This window comes from Phoca vitulina, unplaced genomic scaffold (assembly GCF_004348235.1).
Source record: "Phoca vitulina isolate PV1807 unplaced genomic scaffold, GSC_HSeal_1.0 scaffold1, whole genome shotgun sequence".
Classification (NCBI taxonomy): domain Eukaryota; kingdom Metazoa; phylum Chordata; class Mammalia; order Carnivora; family Phocidae; genus Phoca; species Phoca vitulina.
In genome coordinates this window covers 35695768-35720977 of record NW_022589704.1, presented here as the reverse complement: position 1 = coordinate 35720977, position 25210 = coordinate 35695768, and the positions used below count along the sequence as shown (strand labels likewise).

At 37.6% G+C, this 25210-nt stretch overlaps 1 protein-coding gene across 7 annotated transcripts in view; it reads right to left on the bottom strand.

Annotated features, from left to right (window-relative positions):
* The window catches only part of SATB2 (SATB homeobox 2), a 192993-nt gene that overhangs the window by 53895 nt on the left and 113888 nt on the right, over positions 1-25210 (bottom strand). For all 7 annotated transcript variants that reach the window (XM_032405335.1, XM_032405346.1, XM_032405319.1 and 4 more), the window contains 2 exons: positions 22101-22573; positions 3973-4185 (listed from right to left, as the gene is read on the bottom strand). In XM_032405335.1, coding sequence (XP_032261226.1) covers positions 3973-4185; positions 22101-22573 — 686 coding nt within the window. The remainder of the gene's footprint in view (positions 1-3972; positions 4186-22100; positions 22574-25210) is intronic.

Below are 25210 nucleotides of genomic sequence, written 5' to 3'. Positions count from 1 at the left end.
CACCAAACTATAAGCGATCACCTAACTGCAAAACAAGCATGCAGAACACACATGCAGTTACCTTTTTCTTTCTAAAAATGGCACACCTTGGAGGAACAGCCAATTCTTCCAGAAAAAAAATGAGTAAATGGGTAGAGGTCTCTAAATAATAAATTATTACTCAATTTAATGCACTCCCCCGAGTCTCTCTCATTCTTTATTAAAGCTTTACATATGTCATTTGAGTACGTATGGTTTCTCATCATTATCATCATTATGCTACCCAGACAGTCACCTAATTTCACCTAGGAAATCAGTGGAAATGAAACAAAATTTCATTTCATAAAACTAGGCTTCAGAATGCCTTTGATGTGCCATTTTCATTTCCTTAAACTCATATTGTGGTTTTATGTATTCTGCTGTGCTCGTTTTAATTGAATGATCTCCCATCAGCTTCAGAGACAAATGAAGGACAATCTAGAAGGTGTCTGTACTTCTTGGGGTTAAGATAACCCTAAAACATTTGCGTCTCCATGATCCAAAAGACTGTCAGGAGCATTTACTCTGGTGTGTAATGAGAGGGGGCTGGGAAGCCTTCTCAGAACGCCCGGCCGCAGGACTGCAAGAAAAGTCACCCCTGATTTTTGGTTCCTGGGCACACCTGGCTGATTTGAACTAAACTGGGTATTTTTCGGTCTCCACTCGCCCTAGAATCCCAAAACAAGGCAGTTGTCACCAAATCATTACTTTCCCTCTATGGATGCCCTGAGCTATTCCCCCACTGAGGAAGCAGCCTGCGGATCTGGAGAAAGACACAGCATGCAGCCCGGACGCTGTGGGATCATGCTCCATGGCACCTTGAAGCCGGCATGAATATCCCAAGTTTCTCTGCAGGCTTTCGTTCTTGAGAGCACTCACTGACTTTTGCATTCTCCTCTCTCCCTGCCCCCTACTATTTTCTAATTACCACAGAATAATAATAACTATATTGTATGTGGTACTTTTCATTTGCCAGGCACTCCAGAAAGTGTTTTACTTTTGTTATTTCATTTAATTCTTTGAGGAACCTGGTAAGTTGGATTAGCTACAAAGGGACACTTTATTTTCATTTTACTGAGGAAGACAACTGAAAAGAAAAGAGGATACTCAACCTGCTGGAAGGACTTGCAGCAGCAAGTGACAGAACCATGATCTGAATTAAAGTGCTTTTGGCTCCAGAGCATTGGCTCAGGATAATGCACTATCCTATCTCCAAAATCTCCAGTTTAGGCTGGGTGCTAAAGAAGATGCAAACGTCTTCTTGCCTTCTAGTTTGGGGTCTTCTCATAATAATCCAATTTTCTGTCATTTTTTTTTTTTAAAGGAAGTCCTTTATCTTCTCAAAATTTCTAGTTAATCCACAGTGCTTTTCCTGTTAAGTGCTTATTTTAGCATATAATCCCACCTTTCTCAACTGAAATTTCTTCATTAGCCTCACTGACTATTCCATCTTACTTGACTGGTCAAATCTTCTCTAGAACCCTCAGGGCTAAAACAGAACCCCTCAAGGCACTATAATATATGGTTAGGAGCCCATGCCTTGCAATCAAAATAACCAGAGTTCAAACCGTAGCTCTGCAACTCAGTCATGCAACCTTACACCAGTTATTTAACCCACCAAAACCTCAGTTTTCTCATCTGTAAAATGGGAATAACCACACAAAATGGTGAGGACTGAATTCATGCAAAATGCTCACAGTACCTGATACACAGCAAGTGCTCAATAAATGATCATTCTTATCTTTATATTGTTGTTTTGTCGTTGTTGAGTACATCAAGAAATACTGGCCCACTCAAAGATTATGAGAAGGGCCTCTGAAGGTTTAATTTAACATTTTTAGATTTCTTCCATTTGTTTTAAACCAATAATAAAGTGTTGATGGGGTCTGGGAAATGCTCTCCATCAACCTACGTAGGCTGCCTGGGTGTTCTAGAATGTTGACTCCAACTAAAAGCTTCATCAGTGGATGCTCCCCTCACATTTGTTCTCACAACGAAAGCTTTACTAAGGATCTTTACTACTGAGATATGTATGTAAAGAAGTTTGAATAGAATATAATCAGAAAATGTTTTAAAAGACTTTAATAACTTCCTTTTCTCAATGTTTAACTAACAGAAAAAGAAGAAAGTTCCAGAGAATGTACAAATGCCAGTGATATGACTATATTCTCAAAAAGATTTTATATCTATTTTCAGAAATCTCAAAACTGTGAAATTAAATGATCAATTTCCCTGTTATTCTTGTCCGTAAAGGGCACTTCTACGTAGGAATTTTCTAGATGAGATTTTTCTGCTATTCAATAAAGCAAAATACTGATCCTGACTGTTTTCCCTGGTAAACTGATTTGACTCTGAAAACTATCAGGTCTTTGAAAAGGTGTCTAAGAAATAATCGCACTAGAAAAATATTACAAAGAAGCAGAAAATGAACCACCAAGACCTAAGTTATTTTCTGACAAGTAGAAGTGACTTTCTGAGTTGGTTAAAGGGCCATAAAGTATGGCTGGACTCTCTATAATGATTTATTGGGCTTCAAAAGTGGCAAAATTATTGGTGAATTTAATAGAAGTAAATATTAGTGCAAATTAACAACTCGTCCAACTCAATAGCTCAATATGTATGCCCCAAGATTTTAAAAAAATAAATAAAAAGAAAAAAGCTTGGTTACATTCATCCAAAGTAAGCAATCAAGAGACTTATTTTTGGTTTAACAGTAACTAAAACCCATAATTCACCAAAGACTAAAATGTAAGTATCACAATTTGGCACTGCATGATAGAAAATGATCTCCAGTTAAAAATCTATTGCAGAGCAAAAAAAAGTTATGATGTGTGAAAAAAATGGATATACTTGAAAAAGCTCAAATATTTCTACTAGAATAAAATTCTGTTTCTATGTTTAATCAGTTCCTTGGAACTTATTAGAAAACACTCATAACACCAAAATCATAGTATCTACGCAAAACAAAAACAAAAACAAAAACTTTGGTTTCAAACTACCCATTTTTCTGATTTGTACAAATGTGTACCTGTTAAACATTTGTTTTGAGATATAACTTGCAGGCATCCTAGCAACAGTGAATGAGATGGCTTTATCATAAATCTATTGGCTAGTAAGAGTTTGGGGGAAATAGAAAGTAGGCTATAAATGAATGGGCTCAGATGTGAACTGGAAAGATCGCTTGGCTGACTTGAGACCTTGACCCCTTTATAAAGTTAGGATCTCTGAAGCACACAGCATTACTAGATGTATGTATGCATTTGCAGGAAGACCAGATCAGAATGCTTTTAAAGTGCAGAAAAAGGAGGGAAGGAAAGCTTATTCATCAAGTTCTGTAGGGAGGATGACCCTAGGAAGGAAAATCATTAAGGCCTACTTTCCACTACTACTGTGTTCTAAGGGATCACTGAATGATCTCCCAAACATTCTGATCCAGCCACTGCACATACATGCTTCCACCACACAGAGATTTCTCCCCCATTTTGTCTTTTTTCAGATTGCATAAAGAAGAGTTTGGATTATTCTACTTGTCCCCTGCCCCCAACCCTAACCAACACCTCCCAACCCCCCTCCCTGCCCAGTATCCAAATAAATATACAGTTTAAGGAAAAGCACTGTCCTTGCTATGCAAACTCAGCTTCAATTCAAATCCTCTGGCCCCATCTTAGATAACTAAGCAGCTGTGTGCAAACATTCTCGAGCCTACCCATCCACCCACTCCTGCCCCTTCTGTGTGGAAGAATGGTTCTTTTCTAAAGGGACAGGAATACCATATGACACAGTAAAGGATAACCACTATTACATGGTCAGAGGTTCACATCCTCTGACCAACATGATCAGTGAAGCAAGAAATCCTTGAATTAAGTCTCTTAGTTTTTGAGAGAAACACAGATTCAGTGAAGGCAAGATGTTTCCAAGGCCAAGAGTGAAAAGTCAGTGGAGCAAATATCTCACCTGAGGGGTTCGGGAGGAGCTGGGACTGCTAGAGGCTGATGAGACCATGCTCACATTGGGGTTCATGCTCCGCTCTCTCTCGTCCTGGTATATGCGATCCCGCTCCACTTCCGGCAGATTGAGGAAATTCTGCATGGCCCTCAAGTTTACTAAAAGAGACTGAGAGGCTGTCCGAGGGTCTTCTTCCTTACGCAAAATCTCAGACAACAATCCCTGATTAAATGGAAAAAAAAAACAGGCTAAGTCATATCTGCAGGTATGTGTGTGGTTTCCATCATCTGCCCCCCTCCCCCTTTATTTGTTTGCTGTAACCGGCTGGCTGTGATGTCAAGAACCTCAGTCTAATTGCTGAGGGTTCTCCAGCAGGAAGATTTTGTGGGAATGTGCTTGCCTTCCAGGGCTGTGCCTTATTCTGGACTGTTCTATTCTGACACTTTATCATCACTGTAATAATCGTCAGCATACAGAGATGCCAGCTAGCAAGGTAGGCGCTCAGAAGCCTTGTGAAACTGCAGTTACCACCAGGTGCCTCCTACAAGTATTTCAGGAACTGTTAGAACTCTCTCTGCTTGAAACTGGGAACACTTGGCAGTCCTGCTCAGCTTTACAAATCTGCCAAGTTTGGTAAATTTAGTTCCGACATTTAAACAGCATGGGAGATTTACATCGACTTAAAAAAAAAAAAAAAGTTTGGCTGAATTTCTGTGTGACCGGCCACTGTTTTCAATATAGATGTTTCTCATGGCAAAAAAAAAAAAGACACAAAGCAAATGGCCATAACTTGTGTTAACCCTCTGATAGCTTCCCAATCCACATACATAATCGGTATCCTTATATATGTACCTGAGGGCACCCAAACCTTTCTTCCGCCCCCAGAGGAAGAAGCTCTAATCCCACCATTAAAGCAATGGAAATAATGTCACATCTGGTGAGGGATCAGAGCACACCATGGCATCAGAGAATGCCATGTATAGGCTCAGATAATTTCTGAATATGTGACTCATCCATATAGAAAGCTTTAAATAGGAAGCTAGTGTTTTCATGTGTTCTGATGGCAGGGAACTCACAAAGAAAAGGAAAATGTTGACGAGTCTAGACAAAAGTAGTATGCACTCAAGAAAAGGGCTGGAACACAGAAGTAATTTGGGCAAAAGCTAAACCATGTCTATTCTGCACTCTTGTTAGATTATCACACAGAGGCATCACTTTACACTTCCAACTCAGGGCATCTCTTCTCAGGGCAGTATGAGACCAGAGTCTAGGATTATCCTCCAGGAAGAGCTAAAATGTTAACCTCTGTATCTTAGAACACATGGGGCAACTCCAAATCGTGAAAAGTAGATGCCAAAGACATTTCCACTGAGGGGAATGTTAATGCAAAGAAAACACTATCAGGTTTGTAAAATACGGCTTAAATATAAAAAGGTGTTAGATGCAAGAAGAATATACAACCTCTGGTTGGGCAGAAATCTTCAGGGTAAGATAGGGAATTTTTAAAAATAAGTAATGCATTATAATGTAGTGAAGCAAATGTCACAAGAATGTGCATCACTCGACTATCAGCATTCCAAGGAGGTAATCACCACTCAAAATATCACGTAAGACAATTTATAAGCAATCTACAAGTAGTATGCCACATGATAGTTCTGAAACATGGGTGTCATGTTGCTTTGATTAGAGAAGTCTTTGCAAATAAGAATAAAATATGCCATACAATGAAGCTAGAAGAAATGCTAACAAACGTGTGTCTGTGGGCATGCATGCCCAAAGAAAGGAAAAGGTAGGACATATATGTGAAAATACTATATCCGTAAAATGATTGTAAGAAAATCCAGATTTCTTATCATGCTTTTAGAAGCAAGAGACATTTGTCTTCCAGAAAATGTTATACAATCTAGGTATGGATTCCTTTTTTGGTATTAAAAGTCAGTTCTGCCTTAAGTTATCCTACTTTCCAATTGCATTACGCAACTTGAAATATTAATAATGAATTTGTCCTAAGATAAAAATCTCCAAATTAATATGTAGAAAGGCAAGAGGGAAGTGGATTTAAAATCAATACCAATAAGACACTAAGACTGATATTTTCTGAGCTTTCTTTAATAATGAACTCTGCACATACAGGATGAGTTGGTCCCCTCCTCCTCCTTCTTTCCCTTTCTCTCTCTAGCATAAGCAACTTTAGCATTTTAATAAATCTCAGACTACCAAATTTGGAGGAATCTTAGGGGTGTCTGCATGGATATATTCTTTATGCTAGTTATGACAATTATACTTACAGTATCTCAAAGGCAAAATTTGTAAAAAGTATTCTTCTGTGAAATTATTTTTGCAAGTGGAGTCCATTATAGTGAAGTTCTTACATACAAAATGGTGAAATAACAAAAACTATTGTTCTAATGGACCAAGTTCAAAATAGCAACTTTGTTCATTCCTACTCAATAAAAAAAATTATTCCAAAGCACAGAGGTCTTTTACTTGTTTCTTGTTTGGCTTGGTTCACTTTATTTTTTTCCCCACACAGAAATTGTGGAGTTCCTTCCCCTACATTTTTTACATGTTGGACAACCTTAGAGAGAAATGAATCCATCTCTAAGAAAAATCAAGACAAAGCATCCTTGTAAATGACTGCTCATCAGCATCATTTCTGAAGTGAATGAGACACAACGTTTGTATTTTGAGGGGGCTGGTGGAATATACTGTTGCCTCTGTTTCATTTGCCTAATTGAAGATAAAGTCTCAAACCAACAAGGTGGCCACTGCTGCCTCCATGTATTGCCCCAGAGAATGAAAACACTGTCCTAAATTATTTACTTAAAGTCTCATCTGTGTAGCCATGGTCCCAAAGCAGATTCTTTTTACATCAGACATTTTCAACAACAAGTGGCTAACTGGTGAGCACAAAAAGAGTTTTAGTTGTTTTGTTGAGTCTTTTTCATTTTGGTTATTTATGTGCTCTTCACTATTTAAGCTGGAATTTTAAAAAAATATAGTCCAAATTCCGCAGGCTCATGAATGTAGAGTGAATTTATTTAGTTAGCTGAAAATCATCATGGGGGCGGAGGAAATCATAAGAAAATCTATGGCATAATTTACACCACAAACCACCTTATCTAATTATCAAGATAAGTAAATGTTTATCATATTGAAACTGTCTTGAATAGAACATAAATTAATAATTTATCTCACATAAATATTTCTAAAGCCCTTGCCACTATGTTCTCTGGCATTTTAATTATCAGCCAGCCAGGCAGGAGGTATCACTTGAACATTCCCATTACACAGCCCGAGATACAGAGAACGCGGCATGGCACCTGGGCGCTGGAAAAAAAAATGTACTTTTATGAATAGAAAGGTCATGAATATTGAGAATGTGAAAATTGAGGGAAATTAATAAATTAACCAGGATATTGCTTATTAAACTTTCATATCAGTAATCATATTAAAACATATTGAAAATATTGAGTAAAGTGGTCATTAAGAATTTTCCTCATTGTAGGCAACAGAGCCTTCTCAAGGGAAAGATTATAACAATTCCCAGCATGGTGTTAGTTGAGGTTATGTAAGACCAGGAAACATGCTGACTGAAAAGGAGTAGAGTGAACATCTGCACAGGGAAGAAAGACACCTTGCACAATAGCTCTTGGGTTACAAGCCACTGAAAAAAGAACGGAGTCCAGCAAAAAGAACCTCAAATTGGCCTTCTCCTTAGCCTTTTTTTTTTTTTTAAGATTTTATTTATTTATTTGACAGAGAGAGACACAGCAAGAGAGGGAACACAAGCAGGAGGAGTGGAAGAGGGAGAAGCAGGCTTCCCTCAGAGCAGGGAGCCCGATGCGGGGCTCGATCCCAGGACCCTGGGATCATGACCCAAGCCGAAGGCAGACGCTTAACGACTGAGCCACCCAGCGCCCCTCTCCTTAGCCTTTTAATGGGGGATTTTGTAAGCTTTATATTATTTCTAGTACCCACAAAGAATATATGACTTTGGCAGAAAATTCAATAAAAACAAAATAATTAAAAGCACAAGAGATAATATAATGCCATCTAGCTTGGTGGCTAATACAGGCTACCTCCACTCCACAAACAAAACAAAGAATTAAAATGAAAAATTGATATACTTATTATTTCTAGTATTTTAAATAATATTTATTTGCGACAAACTTAAATGACCTCATAGTTTCTGAATCTGCAATTTCTGTTGATGAGCTTTCTTGTTTACGTTATTATGATTTCCATATTTGTTCAACAATTTATATAGTTTGCCCCAAATTGTTACTGTATAAAATACATGCTGATACTCAGAAACGCTTGGGAAACATTACCATGACTGGCTCTATAAAATTTAGTTCTAAGTTTCTGCACTAGCCCTTGAGGCCTTGTCTGAGACAGGTGAGAAATTGCTTATGATGGACCCTTAATTCTTTAATGGAGCAAGAAGAGAACCAGAACCTGTACTGGGTTTTAGGAACACTGAGTCTGAGGCCCTCAGACCTTCCCAGGACTGACAGCAACAGCTGAGGTCATTACTGCCTAGATTTTAACAGACTCTCATTCTTCACATCTCCCAGACTTTTGGTAATTCTGTAGGCTCTATCTCCCACTGATTATCTAGGGAACCCCCAAACTCAATGTACCTATTACCAAAAAAATGACAGGTCAGTCTATTAATTCATTTCTTATGACTTGGTATGAAGCTAAGAAAGGGATAAGAATATTAAGAAAACACAGATTCTGCTGCCAAGGAGTTCACTATATGATGGTTTATAGAAACACAATGTAAAAGATGACAAGTGTCATAAATTCTAGATAGAATGAGTGCCGGCTCCGTTCACAAGAGGGTAAAAGTATTGCCAACTACAGGACTCAGGGAAAACATTTTGGAAGAAGTGGGACTTAACTTGGCTGGGATTTGAAATACACATCGTACGTGGATATAGAGATAATGATGAGACTAGGCAAAGGAGAATAGGCAAGTGAGGGACTAGGCAAAGGGGGATAGGCAAGTATTAAAACATTATTAGAAAAAGAAAGAGCATGACTGATCCAGAATGCCTAGAGAAGTTTCTGTTTCTTTAAAAGCTTTAAAAAAAAGTACAAAAAACTGATAGGGCGGTAGAAGACATTTTGAAGTGAAAATACTACAGTCCACATTAATATAATTCCGAACTACTGGAGTATACACAAAATAACCAGCAAACATTACCCCCAAAATGAAGTGATATTAGATAATCTGTTCAGCCTTTTTGTCACCTGCAACAAATTAGGCTTTCAATATGCAAAACATCTTCCTTCCAGAAAAACAAATGATCATGATTCCATTTAATTGTAATTTAATGAGGCATAATTTATTTTTTAAAGTGATATACACCAGGTGTGTACTGAGGAAACTGGCCCAGCAAACCCCAGTGCTCCCTCTTGGAAAAAGCCTCAAGCTAGCTGGAGACTGTTTTCATTTCTGTAAATTACATTTCTGTTTGTGGCAGTTGAAGTGGGAGGTATAAAGGGTAACATGCAATGTTCACATATTTATTGTAATATATACCTTCGAAGTAACTCAACCAAAAAATACTCATTTATCATATAAGCAAATAGTCTGAAAGTGTTGAGTTCCAATCTGAACAAAGATTTTAAAGAACATAAACCCCATCCCCTAATAATGTATTTTAATTATTTATTGTCAGATGTATTAACAAAGTATATAAGCTATTTAATGATGATATTCAGAAATCAACTTACAACTCTTCAAGGATATATGAGGTGAAACATATATATTAAGTACGTGGTAGTGAGTCGGAAAATATAATTAGTTCATATTTATATATTGCTTTAAACAAATGATGTCATAACCAATCAGCAAGATTCAAAGACACATATGCCCCCCCCATTTTATAGATTAAAATTATAGAGAGTGGAAGGTAGAAGGGGCCTTGTCACTCATATCAGCCAACCCCTCATCCTGCCCTGAGCATGATCTGTCTATTACACGTACTTCCCTTGAATTACAAAAAAAAAAAAAAAAAAACCCTAGTACCCTCCAAAGATACTCTTCACGTCTCTCTCCATGTCTTCACTTTTCACGTTTGCATGCTTATTTGTTAGCCTTACTTTTCACACAGTTCTGAAATGTCTGGTTCCAGCTGATGTGAGAGCCAAAAACTGGTATTCTTTTGTGAAAATCAGGTAATACCAAATTCCTAGCCTAATCATACAAAGTGAGCTCTTATATCTTAGTGGTTAATGCACAGTTATCGAAACTGTGAAATCAGCTGCATCTCTGTAGAAAGTATTGACTTCCCACCATCTGAATGCTGACCTAACAGAATTGGTTCTTTCCTAATCTCCAATCTCATTTCCTTCTAGACGCTCCTGAGAGGCATTTCCCCCTCTGCTCACGAATATAAACAGGTTTCCCTGGGTTCCATATTCATAATCTACAACCCCACTATGAACCTGAATGCTGAAATTCATTCGTGTAACGCTAAAAATACTCAACCCCCCTTCACCCCCCAGAGTACTGCTTAGCCATGAAGCCAGAGTACTTAGGCTGATTTGAATAAAAGGTATACAGGGCACAACAATGACAATTTGATTTTTATTATTAAAAATGATGTGTTAAATCCTCAAAGAAAATGTCGTTATTGCATTAGTTTAATAAAACCTCTCTTTATTACAATATTTCTTTATTAGGAAAGACAGCCTATGCATGTAGCATTTTTGTTAGGATGGGGGTGGATAGAATTGAGCATCTAAAGGGAATTAATGTACTCTGCAAATATAAATGCTATATACAAAAGTAACATTTGCAGACAAATGTTGTTGCTGTAGAAATGTATTATGTAATGCACTAAAATGTATATATATATGTATACATACTGCAGTTGGCGATACTTCCTCCCTCCTTTGAACTGAGATGGCACTAGTTCTATCTGGCATTTATGACACTTACCATCTTTTACATTGTGCTACTATAAAACCTCTTCTCCCCGTCATACAGTAAATTCCTTGGGAGCCAAATCTGTATACTTTGTACTTAGTGGTTAGTTGGGAACATAAGGGAACACGGGGCTCTAAGAATGTACCAAATGCATTTTTTTTTTCATTTTTCTGAACAGCCAGCAACAGGCCCTGGTGGACCACATATTACACTCAAGAGCTTTTCATCCAACCTATTGTAAACACAAAGATAATGGAAACTGAAATTTTGGGCCGTGCAGACTCTACTTTAGAACAAATTATTTCACAGACCCTAAATCTGCAATTTATCAAATGAAACACTTCCCTCAAAGACAGCTTTCTTTCTAATGTACATAATAAAACGTCACTTGTGCCACCTGACACATCAGAATGCAGTAAGCATGTAACACAAAGTGAATGGGTACAGCAAAAACATTCATGAAACCAAAACTGTCTGGCTCTCTTAACTGCAATCCCCTTGTCCAAGCCACTCTTGAGCACATACAATGGAGGAACTTAGCCAAAAACAGATTTCTGGAAACTTTATTATTTTTACCTACCTACTCAACGCAAAGATAATGCAACTAGATAAACAGTTTTGTTTTGTTTTGTTTTTTCCTCCTTATTCCTTCCCTTCTTGTCTTTAGAAAGTCTTAGGTACCAGAATTGGGGGGCTATGCACAATCTAAGTCAAAATTTTTTAAACACATTAGTACCCAAAAAGCAAAAGCAAATAGAGAACTGAACAGGTTCCCTTTGGAAACATTTACCAGTGGTGTTCTCAGCTCTGGGCACATACGTGGTTTCTACTAACACCTCAAGTACCTGGCACATGACTATTGCATTCACAAAGTTCTGGGCCCTGGTTATTTCTAGTTTCTATGTGTATTGTGTGAAACAACTGCTGGCAAACTGCCCAAAAAATTTACTAGCTTTGGCTACTTTGTCAAAACATTGGCAAAAATAGTACTTTCCAAAAACAAAACAAAACAAACCAAAAACATACATTTAGTGAATATTTAGATCTCAAATGTATCAAATGCATTCAGATATAAAAAGTAAAGTAGTCTGTTAACATTTGAGTTGACTTTGTCCTTAAAACAGTTAAAAAACATTATTTTTTTTTTTGTGCTGAAATATTTCTGCATTAACTTCAATCACCTCCAAGGTCAAAAGCATCTTTTCTCATATAGTACATGAAACACATCACAGTACTTACTATACCACAATGGGATTACTGGTTTGAAAGCCTGTTTACCCCTTGTACCTCCTTGAAGAAGGGATTGTGTCTTTCATCTTCTGCTCTAAGATAACAGAAATAATTGAGACTTAAGTGGTTGTGAATGTGAGTTCTGAGGTCAGATTTGCTGGGCTCAAAACCAGGCTTCAACTGGATAGAGATTAATCTCCCTATGGCACAGTTTCCTCACCTGTAAAACTGATATAACTGTACTTCCCACATAGGATTCCCTAGAGCTTGCAACTGTACCTGATACATGTGTTCAATAAATGTTAGCCTCCATTATAATGCCTACCATAGTCTCTGAATGCTTAATAAATATTTGCTAAATGAATGAATTAATAAATACAGAACTAATATCAAAGTACAATTCTTTTTAAAAAATTTTTTTAGATTTTTATTTATTTATTTATTTATTTATTTGAGAGAGAGAGAGTAGAGAGAGAGAGCGTGTGGGGGGGGGGGGGGGGCCGGGGGGGGGGGGGCAGAGGGAGAGGGAGAAGAAGACTCCCTGCTAAGCTGGGAGCCCAACACGGGGCTCCATCCCAGGACCCTGGGATCATGACTCGAACTGAAGGCAGAGGCTCAACTGACTGAGCCACCCAGGTACCCCTCAAAGTACAATTCTTATTTTGAATTTGCAACTTCAAATTTTCAAGGCCCTCCACTTACATTTCACTAAACACTTTCCCATACAGAAGGCAGAAAATGTAAAGAATACTTTTTAGGAAGGAGAATAATTAAAATTATTTGGGATAGAGGATAATGTAAAGAAAAATTTAATTAATTATATAAAGTGGGATGACCATATGGATATCCAGTATATCACTAAACCAAGATACTCATTTTATAGCTCAGAAAAGTAAAACAACTTTTCTTCCCTAAGTAATTCTGTAGTCATTTAAAGAAAAGCCTTCATTTGCATCATTGTTTAAACATGGATCATAATTATTAGTGGATGACAGAATTACTTCAGTACATCGTAACTATTTTTTGATAATGAAATGCAATTAAATAGATTGGAAGTTACCAGAGTACTTCATACACGGTACAAGTATTATTTGATGAAGGCTTTTTTTTTTTTCTTCCCTTCATGAAGGCTTTGCTTAGAAACATATAGATAGATAAAAATATAGGTGGAAATGAGATGGAGCTCAAGATAGACACACATACGTATGTGCACATGTGTGAGTGTGTGTACCAGCTCATGATGTAAAAAGTACTTCTCACTGGGTATTTCAGTCAGAGAAGTCTGAAAGTAAATGCTGTAGTCTACAATGATAATTTTAGGTACAAAACTTGTAGACAGAATGTAAACAACCTTGTAATCTCCAACTGACTTCAAATTGATTCATTTTTCTCACAGCGTTTCTGGCCTTTAAACCTAATTTGCTTTATTTGAACAAACATGCACTTAACCCCAGGCCAAGTGGTCATCATTTCAATCAATGACCATGAAAGGAACACTCCTTGTGTATTTTTTTATTACTTTAAATAAGCAATGGTGAAAAGGTATATAAATAATGGGATCTAAGGCTAGTGATCCTTCTATTTCTTCTATAAAAATTCTACTTTAATTGTAAACATCACCCAGGATTGGAGGAGACTAGTTAAATACTAAAACAGGACTTCATACTGAAAATACAAGTCTATATTGAGATATACTCACTGGAGGTAAAAGAAAGTCCTTATTGAAGAGAGAGACTCCTTATCTGTGTGAAATGAATTGATCACTCCTTGTTAGAAAATAGTGACAAAAACTTATAAAACCATCCCTAGAAGGCAGCCTTGTTTAGCTAAAATAGAGAAACTGGAATTTTCTATAATTAGTTCAGTAACTAAATTTTAAGAACTTTGCACACTGGTCAGGGATAGAAATAGAACAGCAAACAATCACCTTTGTTTCCTTTGATTGTTTGGTGCCAGTTTTGTGAAGGGGTGAGTGTCTTTATATATTCTTTTGCACAAAACTTTCTATTCCAAGTAGATTTAGGAATGAGGAGAGGGTTATAGATGTTTGACAACTACTGAGTCAACCTTCTCTCTACCCAGAAAATAAAACCAGTATGTCCTCCACCCTTTTTCGCTGGAATTGCCCAAAAGGTGCTAATTAATGATAGTTCTTATATGTATAAGAGGAACTAAAGTGAGACCACTAGCTAGAGGCCATCCTTAAGCCATCTAATAACTCTGAGACACTGCTATCCTGAGAGATATTAATATTATTACAATCTTTAAATCTATGAATTCAAGCCAGTGGTTCTGAAATGAAAGATTGCCTATTTTATGAAGCAAGCAGGGCCATCTTTTCCTACTTTATTAATTTAATGTTGAAATCAAAAGAGGTTGTATTATTTGCTTCAAAACCCAATAACATGTTCATGCCTGATCTGCAGCATTTCATATTTACAGGCCATCTTTCAGTGGATGGACTTCCTTTTTCTCACAGGTTTCCTTGTCATTTTATAACCAGCTCACTGGACCATGGAGTCAAGACCCCTGGGTTTACATTGTGTTCTATTCCTGTATGACTTGCTGAGCGCCTGTATCTCTACTGCATAGTAAGAAATAATGATGGCTGGGACCAGAGGTTGGCCAAGAAATAATTCTGAATATCTTGGAGGTCAAGTTTTCTACAAACATAAACTGTATGTGTAATTAAATCAAGTCTATCTTTGGCCAACAATATGTATAAATCAAACACAAGACTTTCTTCTCCCCCAAATTGACTGGTAATGCACTTAAGTTCAGATTTCCAAATATTCTGGTTGTTAAAATGTTCACGTTGTTGCTACATATCTCTTTCTAACCGTGCCATTTCAAAATATGTGTAGCAAGTCCTTAGACATTTTTGACCTTAATAATATAGGCATGCATATACTATAAACTTGGTGCTGATAAAGCTTAAAAGCAAAATCCATGTCATTTCACATAGACATGTACATTTCTAGCCATTGACCTCACTGCCAACTTTCCTGATACATAATTCAATCTAATTTTCCAATCTGTTGAAAACATTCTCCAGTTGCTGAGTCACTTCATAAAATTATATTTATGACCCTGGCCTTAAATTTCTTCAAATGATGTGGCTTTGATGAGTAAACAGCAGATTCTTTGCAAAGTCTCATAAAAAATAAAAAGTAGTCAAATAAGGACAGGTCAACCAAATGATTTCCCAAAGGATTTTTAAAATCCTTTTCTCTATCAGATAAGACCACGATGAACAATTTTCTCAAGCAAGGTGTTTGACAAAATGTTGCAAATTGTGTAACTCGGTGACTTTTGCATCAAACTGAAGAAGGAGCAAGATACCAAATTAGAGCCCTCCTGTTACAGAATAGCACATTTTGTGAAACACATCTGTGCTTCTACTGAAAACATGTTTCTAAGAATTGGCTCAGGAGAACTACCTGAAACAGAAAATGGACCTGAACTTTCTGAGTTATGATGTAATCTGCTAGAGGAAAAAGAAAAATAACTCCATTATATGAATAATGAATGTGGCAAAAGTCTCATTTTCAAACTGTAGAAACTTCTTACTGCTGATTCCTTGGATAAGGGGATTTCCTGAACTCTACCATCAAGGTAAGGGGATAGTGGTGCAGAGAGGGGATGTGGGTCACACCTAATTCCCCTTTTCTGGCATTCTAATGCTCCCACTCACACGGGGCAAGGCATCCGTTCCAATGGATTTAGCCTCGTTTGGATCAAAGCTTCCTCTACTTCATTTAACAGATTTGCTCAGATGGAAGGTCTCAGAGGAGAAACAATGTTAGTAAATGGGGGATTCCTGAACATATGAATATGTAGGTCATTGGATTTTTAAATAAATTAGAGAATAGTTTATCTATTAAGGAAGATTCAGTGTACATATTTTATGAAACCATCCTTATTATAGGTCAGTGGGCATCCCACAACCATTCCTTGCTAATAGTAAGTCTTTTAAAATACTGTCATAAACCTTTTCATAGTGTCACAAGCCTCTGATTAATTTTAAGTCCACAAAGTGACACGGGGCAAAAGAACACTCAAGGTTAGGATTCATAATCAAACTGTCAAAAAGCACAGATGTAAACACAGTAAATAGGCAAGCAACTTATTTAATGTCCATAGGCCTAGTAAGTGAAAGTATGCCAACGCTAAATAAATTCAGGAAATTAGCAAGAGAAAATGAATTGCAAAAGAAAGGAAGGTAAAATTAAAAAAAAAAAAAAAAGGGAAGGAAGGAGAGAGGGAGGGAGGGAAGAAAGAAAAGAAAAGAAAAAGAAAAAGAAAAAATAAACTAGACAGAGCACTGGTCCTATTATTTCTTGAAATTATTAGTCCTACAAACACCACTTGCATCACTGACAGAGCACCGGAGATAGGGCGGGCAAGGGGGCAAAGCTACTCTAAAACTCACATGAATTACATAATTCACCATTCAGACTCAGTAAGGGTGGTTTTCATTTAAGTCAAGTTTGGAAGATCTCATAAGGCTTCAAATCCAGTGTCTGTTTCAGCTCATTCCCTCTCTTTTTCTTTCTTTTTCTCTCCCCCACATTTGATATCCATAAGCAGATCTAGACAATATCAATATCAGTCCATTGAATTCAGTTTAAAATAATAATAGTGATAATATTTTCAAGTAGTACAGTAAAAACATCTATACTATTCCCATAGTGATATCTTACTTTAGATTTGGAAGGTAGTAGGTATAATATTGAAGATCAGTTTTATTCAACATACTACCCCATGATATACCCAAAAGCCAATTTAGACTAGCAGTGGCACTGATCTATAATCTGGGATAAAAAGCACATCCTGAGATAGATCCCTGTGCAAGTGATTTATTAAGGAAGTGTTTCTGAGGGAAACTGGTGAGGGAGTGGGAGAAGCAGGGCAGGGAAGGGAAGAAGCCCATACAATCCTCGCCTCAGCCTCATCTGCAGATCCCTGGAGTAGAAGTCACACTTCAGAGCTGTCCCTTCTATTGGAGGAAGGGGAACTGGGCTTTCATCCTCCTGCACCTACCAGATACTGGTGAAGTATTTCCAGCTCTCTGCCAGTGTGAGCAAAGCAAAATCCAGTAGCCTGAGGAAAGTCCTTTGAATGAAAAGCTGACTAGCAGTTGCTAGCTTCTAGAAGTCAAAGTAGGGGGAATAGGGGGTGAGGGAGAATTAGAACACCAAAAACAGAGCAGACATGTTATCTGCCTCAGCCTCCTCTAGTGTACTGACCATACCACCTCACTTCGTGACCATAGGTAACAGAAACACTTAGAACTATATCACAGGATTGCCTGAAAATTAATGACCAGGTCAGAAAACATTTTATCTCTCATTTGTCATAAAATCCTCAGAGACCCAAAAAGTGAGGTTAACCTTTTCCTCCAAAAGACTAATAAAGAAGAAAGTGATGATGCTCAGAATATATTTTACGTAAGGTCATAATGACGAAAATAGGCTTCTATCATCCTGATGGCGCAGACAGGATATGATGCTCCGCTATACCCTCCATCTAGAACTACATTAATCTCGTGCCCAGGCTGGAGAGTTGATATTCTAGCATTGCATGATCTCAAGGCACACTGATTAACATAAAAATGTATTAAAAGCAAGCTCTTGGAAATATAGCTCTATTCCCTCAATTGTGTTATTTTATATCACCAAATGATGTACTTACAGTGGCAATGATCAGATATACAAAGTAATCAATACTTTCTCTTTGGAGAAGTGGCATTTTCAAATGCTATTTATTATGAATTTGAGTTCGTCATCGGGAAGTTTTAAACATGACAAACTAAGCTGATGCTTTTTTTTTTTTTTTAGTTTTAGCTTCATTTATGAATGTTATACATGCGGTTTTGTTCTATACACATTCTCTCTCTCTGTCTCTCTAATTACTAGATGCTATTGGTCCAATCATCAAGCACAAAACCAGGAACATGAACTATAGGGTGACAAATCAAGTTGCTTTTTATTGAATCTGATAATAAATGAATAATAGAGATCATGAACTATTTCTAGAAAATATTCAGTGGAGGTGCCCTGGGTGATTTAGTCAGTTAAGCACCTGCCTTCAGCTCAGGTCATGATCTTGGGGTCCTGGAATCAAGCCCCTCATCAGGCTCCCTGTTCAGCAGGGAGTCTGTGTCTCCCTCTCCCTCCGCCCCTCCCCTCCTGCTCATGCATGAATGTGCATGCTCTCTCTCTCCATCTCAAATAAATAAATAAAATCTTAAAAAAAAGAAAATATTCAGTGGACTAAAGATATATTACATATCAGTAAAGCAACTAAGTACAAGATTGATATTGGCCTTAGGTACCCATCTAAAATAAGAGGTTCTGATCCTGTTTGCTTTGAGAAAAAAAAAAAAAAAGTTGAGATTCTTTTCTATCTAAAGATTAACCATTCATCTATGTTATTATCTATAAATTTTTGTTTATTATAGCTGGCAAATCATTGTATCACCCATAAATGTCTGATTCCACTCAAAAAAGCCTAACATTTGGAAAATCCATGGTGGGTTTCATGGGGCATAGTACACCATAGTTTCCATTTAATGATTCTGCTGGTGGAACCCAGCTGTCCAACCTTGCTGTTAGTGACTACAGTACATACAGCAAAAACAATCTGCCTGCTGACCTCCGGCTTAAGTTCAAACTATGTCATTCTGTCAATACCATCTACCTTGATTAGGTTGGGCTTTATACACAACAGGTTATGATCCCAGAGGGATGAAAAGCTTTCCCAAATTAAAAGCAGAATTTTAAAAGGAAATACTCATACATTCCTATGCAGTTTCCATTTGATATCCTCAAGGCTGGCCCATGAACTCAAACTCCTGTTGATTGAAAGTGAATGTTCCTTTCTGGGTGTAGCCATCTTACAAATTTAATGGCAGGAGGAAAATAATAAAATGTGTTCCATGCTTCAATTAGACCTTTTATAACTTGGCACTTCAACGATGGCAATGCCAAAGAAAAATCATTAATCCATAAAGATAGACAAAAAGGACTGTGCGGGAAAAGACAGACCTCCACGATCCTAGGGCCGTGGCAGAGCATTCCCTCACACCAACATGGTCTGTCTTTTGTCTAGTCTCTCTGTGAATCTAAGGCTTCATGCTATTTGGATAAAATCTATACTGTATTTGATTCTAAAATCCAACCATGCTTTCAATTTTATCCTTAGCCAAAGGAACTGTATATATAACCAGGCAATAAAATGTTGGCTAGCTATGAAATGCCTATTCATGCACATGAATGATAGGTGAAAGCGCGCACACACACACACCTGCAAAATAAAGACTAAAAGATGCATCCTTCCACTTTGTATTTAGCAATAAATATGCAACAGACATGCTCAAAAGGACCAGCGTTTTTCATAACCCTAGTTCAGATAACTGTGGACACACAAATGCTGCTTGATTACTCTGAGTCAAAAAAAAGAAGTCATAGAGTGATATCCGGAACATGTGCAGACCTCTGTGAACCTCCAAACTCATTTTTAAATGATGTCAAGTGAGTCTGTCAATAATAGAATGTATAAATTAGCTAAGAGTCAAGGGAGCAAGAGATTTCCCCCTCTTGGTCTCCTGCCATACCTAATCTGTCAGCACTAAACCTCAAACAACCCCACTGTGCTTCTTCCCTGCTCCCACTCCCCTGGTTCCAGCATTCCTGCAGACTGTTACCAAACCACAGTGCATGGTTCCATCTCTAGGTCATGCCTGTTAACTTCAGCTGAGACCCCAAACTACTTCATAATTCCTTCTATCTCAGATTGAAGCCCTATCACATTCAAACTGTCAACACACTTCTGGCCTCCTTTTCAACACCAAATTCTGGAAAGAGTAATTTGCAGCCCCTGCTTCTGCATCCTCAACATTTAGTCACTCCTTAACTCCTAAATTCTGGCTCCTGCCTTCTCCGCTCTAATGAAATTCTACGCTAAGTTTGCCAAAGGTCTCTTCCAACCAATCACCAAATTTCATGCCATGGTTCAAGCTTCTCGCTCCCAGATGTCTTAGTTTTGTACACATGGACAAATCTCCTGGAAACTCTGCTCATGTTGCTGTACTCTCACTACAACCTCCCTATCCTTCCATCTCCACCTGCACCCATCTCTACTGGCATTTCTTCTCTTTTCCTGGTGACAGTAGTGGTGACGGTTTTTCCTCCTCCTTCTCCCAACTCTTTAAATCCCAGGCTCTGGCAATAAATTTCTAATCCCTTCCTCTAGCCCTGAAAACTCTTTTTAGCACCAAACTCATATTTTCAATGACTTTTGCCTACCTTCATTTAAGAAATCTGCCAGCACTTCAGAGTCAAAATAGCCTAATCCAAAATAATCACTCTAAGCTTATTCCAACCATCTCTTTCAATGTTCTCCTTGATACTCTAAGTGATTACAGATTTATTCTCAGCCACGAGGCTCAAACCTTGGCATTATGATGGTTACACTTTCTGTCAACTTTACTTCCACAGTGCTTCCTGACTCTGGACTACTACACAACCACCAGCCTAGTTCAAAACTTCTACACATTTCAGCTACACTTAGCTGCTTTCTAAATGATATTCCTACCCTCTTGCCATCATGACGGGGGGAAAGATCTTCCTAAAATCCAATTCTGATTATTGGATCACAGCATATTCCTACATAAGACCTTCAGTGGTTTCCAGTGCCTATTAAAGTTCAAAGTTCCTAGCATGGCCCTAAGACCTTTTTTGATCTGTTTCCGCCTTTTAAGTTTTATTATCTAGCTTTGCTATCAACTACCAACTATTCCCACACTTGCCTGACTCAGCACTTTTCTCGTTAATTCCTTTAGCCAAAAATACCCGTCTTCTCCATCTTTGCCTGTTAAATTCTATTTATCCTTCAAGGTCTAACTTTCCAGCAACTTAATACTCATGTCAGGTGTTTACATATGAGCTGGCGCCCATGATCTTTTTCATCTTTGCATTTGCACAGAGCTTAGCTTCCTGCCTTGCATTTAGTAGGGTGGCCAAACTTAAACCTACTCCTCTTAATGACACTATATTCATCTTACTGTAATTATTCTTTATGCCCAGCTCCTCATGGAGCTACAACCCACTACAACCATGGTTATTCTCCTACACTATTCACATTACTTCTCATTTTACTTTCATTATCTGAATACTTTTTTTTTTTTCTTCTACTACCAGGTCTTTAGCTCCTTGAGATTAGCACTTCTATTTTCTTGTTACTCATATAAGGACTAAATTAGTGGTTCTCAAGGTATGGCTCCTAGACCAGCAGCATTAGAATCACCTGGGACCTTGTTACAAATGCACCCCAGACTATGGAATCAGAAACACTGAGATGAGGGCCTCAGTAAAGCAAGACATATATAAATAAACTGTTTCTCTTTTTATCATTTAGTATTATATTGGCATGTAATTCCCCCAAAACATTAAAAAATATGAGAAAACTATCCATTACCATTTTATCAATATCTTAAATCTAACTTGTATATTTTGAAAGGTTTTTAAAAAAATTATAGAAATCATGACATCAATGATACTCTTTTTATGAAGTTCAAAAACAAGATAAATAAAAGATTACATATGCATAAAGTTTTAGAACTAGTTTTTAAAAAAATGAATGATAACCACAAAATTCAAGATCAGGGTTATACCTGGGGAAAAGCAGATGGAGATGAGGGAAGAGAGGAGCACACAGGCCCAAGTCACTGGTAACATTCTGGGTCCCAAGTTCACAGATGTTCATTACCTTACTGAAATTAATTAATTATGGCCATATATGGATCAATGCTGACAGTATTTCCTGAACTAAGGATTATTAGTTAATCCTGAGTGCTCTGGGATCCATAAAAATTTTTTAAAGGGATAAAAAATATGTCACAATTCTGTCCTTAGTATTAGTCTTAACCACCAATTACCATGTTCAATGCTCATCATACCTGTGTGCGGTTGAATGCCACTCTTGCAAAGACAGCTTGGGACACACTGGCCCTCTTCAGCTCATCTCTGACTTGCTGGTAGATATCTGGAGAAACTTCTACGGAAGAGTTGGTTGGCTCTGGCTTAACTGCTCTGGGAATGGGCGGATGGTTCAGGAACTGCTGGTTGATGGCTTGAGGATGCTGGTGAGCCAGGAGCCGGCTAACAGCAATCTGTTGGTTTATCAGATGGGCCATGGCTATTTGTTGCCTAACAAGTTGTGGACTGAGCTGGGGAGAAAGAAGACCAGGGCTCATGATGGGCTGTAACGCGGGCACTTGGTTTCGGATTGGAGTACTGTGGTGGATTTGGCTATGAGGAGACTGTTCGTTGGTTTTCCCCAAGGATGCCAGCTGGTTCATATTTGGTAAATGCATTGGACGCTGGCCCAGAACACAATAGTCTGAAAGGTTTTCTCGTTCCACTCTTTCCACTGTTAAGAGATAACAATGATAATTCATCATTATTTTCACTGGTATAATTTATTGCTAATATATGTAGTACTGAATTATCATATTTTTAGTATACTAATGACATAAGTTTTTTCATACAAAGCTGGAAGCCCCAGAGTAAAAGTGAGTTATCCCTCCCTGCAAAATGTTACAATAATAGATTTTTTCATAGGTGATATGAAAGTAATAATACTTACCACTTCATTTTTCTTAAATTCTTAAAAGTAGGCATTTTATTGAATAACCAAGACAGAAACCACTAAGCATGATAAATTCTAAATCCTCTCATATTCCCAAGCTCTCTCATCTCCCTCATCACCCTCCATTATAAAAACACCAGCTGTTCTCATCTTCTGTAGTTTGTGGTTAATGGTGTAGTTCATGGTTATCAGGAAATGACAAGGACAACATCTCCTGCCAAATTAACTGCTACCTCCTAATAAAAATCTCACACAGTAAGTATTATACAACTATGGGAACATTCATAGAAAATGTGTACCATGTAGTATAACCTTTTATCTTGTTATCACTTGTTATTCTTGTTATAGGAATATTTCTTTAAGAAATGGATATGTTAATAATTGTTGATATGCACTAGGATAAGAAAAAATCTCACAATATTAATAACATTGCCTTGACTTTCCATTATATAAGATGCTCCCCCCCCCCCCCACCGGATATCTACCTTACTACATTTTATTGCACTTTCCTAGTAGTAAAGATTTAAGGAATAACCTGGAAAGGCAGAAGAAAAAGGAAGTATCATATACGTTCAAACATCAGGCAGATTTTTTTCCTCCCCCAAGAATATTTCCCAAAAAGAGCAAATCACCTCAGAGTCAAATTCCTTTTTTTTTTTTTTAAAGATTTTATTTATTCATTTCAGAGAGAGAGAGCAAGCATGAGTGGGGAGTGAGGGGCAGAGGAAGAAGCAGACTCCCTGCCGAGCATGGAGCTGATGCAGGCCTCGATCCCAGGATCCTGGGATAATGACCAGAGCTGACTGTAGATGCTTAAACAACGGAGATACCCAGGTGCCCCTCATAGTCAAATTCGTATCTAAATCTCAGTATCACATTATTATGTAAAACAAAGGTTGGTCTGGAGAAAACATGAGGCTGAAATAACCTCCATCATTCCTAGTTTTAAACCCTTACAGATGTAATTTAACAAAATCTGGTATTTTTAAAAGTATTTATTTATTTGAGAGAGAGAGAGAGAAAGAGTGGGAGGGGTAGTGGCAGAGGGAGAGGGAGAAAGGGAATCTTAAGCAGGCTCTGAGCTAAGCACAGAGCCCAACGCTGGATGCTGGGCTCCATCTCACGACCCTGAGATCATGACCTGAGCTGAAATCAAGAGTCGGACGCTTAACCAACTGAGCCACCCAGGTGCCGCCCCAACAAAATCTGTTCTTTAGAGCAAAAATTCCAAACAGATTTTGTAATTATTTCTTAAAATTGCAAATGCTGGATATGATCATGTAAACACCTATTACGGTAACTTTAAAGAACAAGAGATCAAAGTAGTCACCTAGAGGACAAATTTTTAAAAATAATTGTCCCACTATTATGCATGATTATGCAAATGATGTGTAGCTTGGCATAATGTTTACAATGGCAGAATCATATTTGTATCAAAAAGTTTGAAGTCTCAAAAAAAACTTAAGCAGAAATGGCGTGTCCTAGAAAACTGGATAAGTGACTCCAAACACAGGGTTTTGTAATGACAGAGACACAAGTGCTGAATCACATGTGAAGAATTTAAATAAAATCAGTCAATGAACTTTAAAAGTAGAGAAAAATAGTATTTCTAATTAATATTTTATGTAATATGTGATTTTAAAATACATATGTGGAAGTTAATTGTTAATTAAAATGCAAGTAAATATTTCACCATTTTATCCAGATGTCTTACGGTTTTACATATTCAAAACTTCTCATTGGGAAAATAAACATTAGTATCTTGGGATCACCCTATATTCAGACATACATAGTATTTATTCCTGCTTTGCTTAAAAAACCAAAATGAATGCTTAACTTTCCTATGAACACCCAAATAAGTAAAGTTTACCTCAGACTTCTTTAAAGGCTCAATTGCTAACTTAATCCTTTCAATGTAATTCATTTAGTTGTATTCACCTTTCCTTCACAAGGTTCAAGGAGAACAAATTATTTTAACCTTATCCTCTAAATGCAAACGTTCTTCAGTCATTGTATTAATTAAACTTTAAGGCACACAATCTTAAAATCAAACCAAGCAAATGGTTGAGAGCCTTCAAAAGGTAATGTAACACAGTTTCCATACGACAGGAATTACTATTATGATCCCCTCACTGAATGCAGCAGAGGAGCCACGCACTGTGTCTGGAGTAAAGTTGTACTTTAGAGACAGAAATAGTTGGAACTTACTAGACACTTGGTTCACTTTGGTTTAATTCCTTTTTAACTCAGCCAAAATAAAGGCAAATTCAAATATTAAATTATGGGGCGCCTGGGTGGCTCAGTCGTTAAGCGGCTGCCTTCGGCTCAGGTCATGATCCCAGGACCCTGGGATCGAGCCCCACATCGGGCTCCCTGCTCCGCGGGAAGCCTGCTTCTCCCTCTCCCACTCCCCCTGCT